The sequence below is a fragment of the Perca fluviatilis genome, chromosome 22 (genome assembly GCF_010015445.1).
Source record: "Perca fluviatilis chromosome 22, GENO_Pfluv_1.0, whole genome shotgun sequence".
NCBI classification, from domain to species: Eukaryota; Metazoa; Chordata; class Actinopteri; order Perciformes; family Percidae; genus Perca; species Perca fluviatilis.
In genome coordinates, this window is record NC_053133.1 from 12337411 (window position 1) to 12344581 (window position 7171).

Consider the following 7171-nt stretch of genomic DNA (forward strand, 5'->3'; position numbering starts at 1 on the left):
CCAGCTGGGGAGAAGCGCTCATAAAGCATCAGGCTTCATCAGTCGCACCATTAGCAATGTGCTCTCAATTAAGAGCACCCAGTGATCACAGCAGAGGATTTGTACAAACACAGAGAACCAAAGTGACAGAAACAGAAAGTGGAGATAAGGAGACTGTGGAAGAAGACTGTCAAGTTTTGCATAAAATGTTGAGATGAAAGCAGTAAATAAAAAAAGATGGGAGCGAGATTGGGGCGATGAAGGGACCGGGTAGTTTATTGCCTGGTTTAGAGAGCATGGCAGCTTGGCTGTGACACTAATGACTGTAATTATACACACGCTGATTGGGTTAGGCCGCTAATTATACACATCCATGTTTGCGTGTAAACACTGGAACACATGTTTACACAGGCGTCACGCCAAGCGCTGAGCGCATCGCTGCCTCTTCTCACATCGGGTGCATAAATCTCACACAGTTGTCTCAGCGGCGGTGATGTTTCATGATCTGCTGAAGACCACATTACCATCTAGAAAAGACTTTAAATCATGGGAAGAATCTGTGGAGATGTGGCGCTTTGGATTTTATGCTTGTGCTTAAAGTTTATGGCTGCTGTTTTTCCTTCGCTGTTGCAACTAAAACTCATGGAACTTATCTTTTAGAAGGCATTTACAATTTAAAAGATCAAAGGAAATTTCAGCATTTCTTCTTATTAATGTTCTTTGTATCATCATTATGGTGTGAAATTAAAAGATTTAGAAGGGTCAGTTGCAATTGGGTTCAGTTTAGGGATGTAATTTTCACGAAATTAGGTTTCTTTAAAAAATTTTTTAAAAAAAGCATACATTGGCCAAGCTTGATTAGTTAGTTGGTTAAAAGGCAGTGATTCAGATTATATTCGTTCAGCTGGTGTATGTATGGCTTTTTTTATATGAATTATCATTGTTAATTTGTTTCTTTTCATATTTGGAAAAATTAATGAAAAAGATGTCTATATATATATATATATATATATATATATATATATATATATATATATATTTTTATCTAGCAACAATATAACAGGGACGATAACACCACTGCATAAAAACGGTATCCCTGTACCATCTCTTGACTGGGATTTCTCTTTTGGTTTTATATGGAAAATGACAAACAAAATACAAATTTTATATATATATATATATATATATATACAAATATATATATATATATATACAAATTTATATATATATATATATATAAATTTGTATTTTGTTGTCATTTTCCATATAAAACCAATATTGTTGCTAGAGTCTCTTGGTTGAGGTTTACCAAGGTTGGTTTCAGATACATGGGAACGGAATTGTTCCACTAATGAATCTCATAAACCTTTCAGACAAAAATGTCAGTTCACATATTAGCAACTCCCTCAAGTGTCTCCTCAGATCTTAAATGTTTTAAGTTATCACTAATAGGGCCACAAGTCTGTGTTTGTGTGTGTCTGTGTCTGTGTCTGAGCTCACCCACATCTACATGAACAATGATGCCATTTATTAGCGTCTCCATGACCGTGCCCGTGTTCTCAACTGAAGCAAAGCGGGACCGTCTTTCCATCCGCTGCTCTGATAGAAAAACCCAGCTTGCTCTTTTACAAGAAAATTAACATTGGGGAGGTACAGTGGTACTTTAATGGGCTAAGAAGTCTTCAGTAAAGTATTTAGAAGGTTTTTCCGAATGCTAACTGGACAGGTTCACTGGGGCATGAAAGAAAGAGCGTAAAGCGGGGGCAGCAAGCTCTTCAGCCCGTACAGAGCACCATTATCCACCGTCGTTAATTTAATAGACATTCCATAGTCAGCCCTGGGTCTGAAGATAGCAGACCCTAACATTTGTTTGTCATTTCCCCAAAACGTTTTTAATAAACAGTTAAAATCTTAAATGGCTTCTTGTACTCTTAATGTTCCCTGGCTGCGGTTGCGTTCGTTTTGTTTTTGTATTTGTTATTTTATATGCGCTTTCATATATAATTTAATGATTTCTGGAACTCATTTGCTCACCCATCTTTGAGTTCAGTAATAAGTTATAATGAAGATGGTTATAATGAAGATGATGTACGGCAACTTCTTTATGCCCCGGATTTTGAGGACATTTGATTGAAACTGTTGTGCCTCGCAAATGCATATCATTGTACAAAAATACTTGGGTTCAAAAGTTTACCATGACGGGAGGAGTGTATACTTTAATATGATTTTTATGATAAACTACACATGAGGCAGTTTCAAGCAGCAGCTGGAAAGAAAAGTTTTTATTCATCTGTTCTCTTAAACTTGCAGGGGTGCTAAGATTTGCTGTAAAGACGTCAAAGCTAATTTGTCATTTCTCATTATGTGTGCACATACGCTTATCTTACAGCATGGAAAAGCAGGGTTGTGTGGCTCTAAACCTCAGCAAAATCGAGGACATGCAGACCAGACTGCGAAGCAACCTGGAGGCCATCGGAATGCTAAATCAACAAGTAAGAGCACGACACACACAAACACACACTCACAGGTATACACACACACCAGGTCCTGACAGTCCTTTTACCCGACAGATACAAACACACACCCACACACCAGCCCACCTGCTGTTGAGCTCACACAGAAGAGGAAGCTTTCATGCGTCCAACTTCAAACACACACGCGCACTTACACACAAGCACATACAGACATCCATTTCCTCTTCCTACGATAAAAGTGAAAAGTCTGCAGCGGGTTGGGGTGGGGGGGGGGGGGGTGCGGTGTGGGGAAGGGGGGACAAATCGTATCTGGGAAGAAGCAGTGACGTTTCTTTCCACTGGTAACTGATTTCCCTTTCATGAAACTGAGAGAGGGATGTATATCAATACAGCCGCGCTGATCTCTCCATGACAGCATAGGGAAATGGCCCGCTGTGATAAAACAATGTGGGGGGAAAAAACACAGAGGAATATTCTGAGTAAAAGCTGACTTTTCTTCTTTTTTTTTTAACTGTGTTGAACTTCACAAGAGTCAACAAATCACCAAAGGAGAGACAAATCAAAAGTACTCCTCAGCCCCCTCAGTTCTCCAAAACTCGAGGGCCTGGGGAACGGCTCACCCGACTTTTGTTAGTCCATGGAATGGCCCGCTGATTGACGGCAGACGACAAAAGCTGGTACTTGTTGAAGTTTTAATGTCGTGTTGTTTCTGGAAAAAGCAAATGGCATTAGCTGCAGGTATGAGGCAGAAGAAGGTGGAGCAGAGGAAGAGACCGACAAGAGAGGAAGAGAGAGGTGTTGTTTAACAGGTCAGGTGTGTAATAGCACCTCTTAATCTCTAGTGTGAATCATCACACACATCGATCCAACACGGACATCTTGCGCACACTCAAACATACAAGCACAGCTGGGAAGGATGGGGTATAGACAGTTCATTTACACAAGGCTATTCCCTTCACTGAACACACACACACACACACACACAGACACTTGCACACACATGCAGATATCAGTAAAGAAGCTGAATGGAATGTCTCAGTTTAATTATGTGAAAGGCTTTGGGTTATACATCAGGTCTGTGTCTTCTTTGGATCGGTCTTCTTTACTCATAGTCACAAACTGGTTTAGTGTTGTTGCTTTCTCATTCGCCCACAGGCGCATATTAACACCAGCTATACAGCACACGCACGCACGCATGATTTACATCCGACTGTCAAGCCAATTTCACGCAAACTTTGCAAATGTCACACAAAATTACATTCGAGCTAAGTGATTTTCCATCAACTGGAATGAAGATGAACATCAGAGTAAAAAAAAAAACTGGATTCTTTCAAGACTTTATTAGCATTTAGTGAGCTGTTATTGTGCTTTAGCATCAGTTAATGCCCAGGTTGTTTCATGCTTTCATGCTAAAGATGAAGTCTTCTTCATCTAGAATGAAGCAAAATTTCAGTACACCCCCCCACTTGAAGTAGCTGCACGGAGCGATGAAACGACAGGTATTGCACAGCGTTTTCAAATTTCAAAAGCTTCTGTTGTTTTCATTGGGCAGCTCATCCTACGCCAACGGAGCCAAAACTCCATTAAAAAAATGTAAAACTTTTTTTGCCGACGAGAAGAAATTTACTCAAAGTTTGCTATATTCAGCTTTTCTAGCTCAGTAATTTTCATAATTTGTATTAAAATAATTGAATGGAAACCCAGCTATACAAATAAAAAAAAGTGCAAACACACTCATTCACCAGCAATAAAACACCCCCCTCCGTGTCTTTCTGTCTGTCTCTTTCGTTCTTTCTCCCCCACTTACACACATACTTTTCATCCAAACATATGCCCACCAGTTCACCCGCAATATGTGAAGGTTGAAGAGACAAGCTGTGATTTTTAATTTCACCCCCCTCCTTTGCAATTAGGAAAGCATCCAGAGCGACCAAAGACGGGGAAAATTAAGCAGGTCCCCTTGAATATACGGTTAATTATAAATGTCAACCTCAGTGTTTTTCATCTAGAAATTCTATTGCTTTTGGCATAACATTAAATGAACACGTTGCCGTATGTTTGCCTGTTGAAGATGGTAAATACTCCTTAAGCGTCTTAGGATAGTTTTGACACATCGACATGTCATTGGCTCTTTGAGGGTTAAGCCTAAGACCTTGCTATTTCTAGTCATGAGATGTAATACATCTGCTCAGATGTGTGTGTCTCTCTTTGTGTGTGTGTGTGTGTGTGTGTGTGTGTGTGTGTGTGTGTGTGTCTGGAAGGGTAATGTTAACAGAACCATCCGGAAATGTGTCTGTCTCATCTCCGCTTGTGTTTTTCTCTTCCCTTTAACACACACATGCATACGTACACATACACACACACATGGCCAGACATGTCGATGTGACATCATTCTTGAACCACAGCGTTCACACACACACACACACACACACACACAAAAAAAAAACAGATGTGGATGAGTGCAACTGTCATTACCCGACATGTCTCTTTGTCTCTCCATCCTTTAATTTCTTATTTTGCTCTTCCTTATAGCTAAAAATACATTATTTCAAATCTTTTATTCTCTTTTATCTGACTTATTACAGTTTTTAGACTGGCACATTTTGCATATAATTACCACAAATGTAAATGTCTTTTTTATTTTTTGCATTTAAAGCCACTTTTTAACTCACACTCCTCCCTGCCTTTACCCAATTGTCCCTGTCAAAAAATAAAAAACCCTTAATTTAGCTAGTCTGTAATTGTGTTCCAGGGAGCCCAATCATGTTCTGACGATGTGTGATTTGTTTTGTGTCACGGATGATTTTGTGTCAAATCGACCTCTAATGATCGCTCAAATTGGTTGTTTTCATGTAGAAATGTACACTCCTACTTGCAACCATTTCAAGCTGTGAACACAATACTCTCCTGAAAACCCCCTTCGCAATTTTACCCTCGCATTTCTGTTTCAACAGGCATGAAAGTAAGTGTGAAAGATGAATTAAGCACATAATGAGATGTCCGCTACTTCATCAACTTGATAGCTGTTGACTTTTGATGGTTGATATTTATTGCTAACTTCCAATTAAGTTTTGTAATTATTAGTGTGATGTTTAAACTTCCTTGAAACTTCACCTGAAATTGTTCCTCTTCCCTGCTTCCCTCAGTCTGTTCCACGGTCTCACATGATGGTTTTCTTTCAAAACTATTGTTATTCTCTGTCTTCTTTTGTGCATATGTCTCTCTCAGATTGTCTCTTTCTTTGTCTCTCCAGTTAAACTGGCTCAGCAGGGAGAATAAGCGGTTGCGTAGGCAGCTGGAGGAGGAGCGCTCCATGCGTAGACAAGTGGAGCGACTGCTCCCTCCTCCTCCCCTCCTCCTCCTCCCACCTCCTCCATCCACCTCTCTGTCAGAGCCCGCCCACCTCCTCTCTCCACCTCCCTACCCTCATCCCTCCGCCTCCCTCATCCCGTGAGCCTGGACACAGCGACAGAGGACACTGAGGGGACTCTAACCCAAACCAAGCTGAGCCGTGCTGTATTAGAGAGACCAGGTGAGTGCGAGGCTTTGGGCGAAGCGTACTGGATTAGGCCCTCTGCCTCTCCGGAAGACGCCCGGTCTGGGTGGACAAGCAGGGATCTGAACTAAATAAAGCCCCCTGAAGACTTTGACCTGTCATGACTTTTTGACCTGCAGCTCCTCACCGGGGAGTGTGCTCAGTATGAGGTTAATGCCCTGCAGGTCAAAGTCAAGTCCCAGGGTGCGTTTTGCCTGAGGGGGGCTCCAGAACCAGCGGATGATGGAATTCTCTCAAATCGTCCAAAAAATATCTCTACTACTGTGCCATTAAGAGATTTATTCCAAGAATATATTCACATTTTAGAAGAAATTTAATGCATCCTCAAAATGCTGCACTGCTCGGAGCAGTAGCAGCGTATAACTTTGGGAATTAATTCAAATAAATGGTCTTATTTTGCCACAAAACTGTAGCACTACGCACTAAAATGTATTATTGTTGCGCTGATTTGAAAGTCTCGACAGCTCTGATGAACTATAATCAATTTCAATTCTACTTAAATAGGCAAATGGCCTTAACAGAACAAGTGGCTAACTGCAAATTCGTAAGTGTTGATGAATGCGTCTTACACTGGAGAAGAGTGGTGCTTTGGTTTAATGAGAGACGGCACATCATCAGTATCCACAGACGTACCTCAGATGTTGATGTGGATGGCTGTAACACAGTCTCTAATTACGCTGCAGCTGTGCGCCATGTGTCCTGCATCTACTGCGGCGAATGTGGCCGTGTGTATTCATGTGCGAGTACATTATGTGTCTGCGTGCTTCTGTCTCTCTGTAAGTGCCTGTGGGCGAGTGTGTGATTGAGTGTATTAGATGTTTATGATGGTAGATGTTGTTTTATATTTTGTTTTATACTTTCAAAAAATATTTATTGATTTCTCTCTGTCGCTCCGTTCGAGCCCCCGCGTTGTTAAGACGGGAAAATAAAAACAGAGATTTGTAATCGGTCGTGCATTTCTCCCCATTTTCATTTCATCTGTCAATATGCCAACAATATCTTTTTTTTCTTACAGTTGGAACAACAGACTAGCAATGCTACCTGTAAACATTGCATAATTAGAATTTAGAACTGTTTTACGTGACTGCTGAGACACACAAATGTGTCGACACGTTGTTAACCAGCAAAACCATTAAATACATCATCTAAAATGTGGTTTTGA

General features: G+C 40.7%; 1 protein-coding gene across 3 annotated transcripts in view; it reads left to right on the forward strand.

Annotated features, from left to right (window-relative positions):
• Positions 1-6954, forward strand: part of LOC120552514 (trichohyalin-like) — a 101885-nt gene extending 94931 nt beyond the window's left edge. For 2 of the 3 annotated variants that reach the window (XM_039790637.1, XM_039790638.1), the window contains 3 exons: positions 2369-2471; positions 2984-3130; positions 5707-6954. In XM_039790637.1, coding sequence (XP_039646571.1) covers positions 2369-2471; positions 2984-3130; positions 5707-5907 — 451 coding nt within the window. In that variant the 3' untranslated portion in view covers positions 5908-6954. The remainder of the gene's footprint in view (positions 1-2368; positions 2472-2983; positions 3131-5706) is intronic. The other variant, XM_039790639.1, reaches the window with a different exon arrangement.
• The last annotated feature ends 217 nt before the right edge of the window (positions 6955-7171 follow it).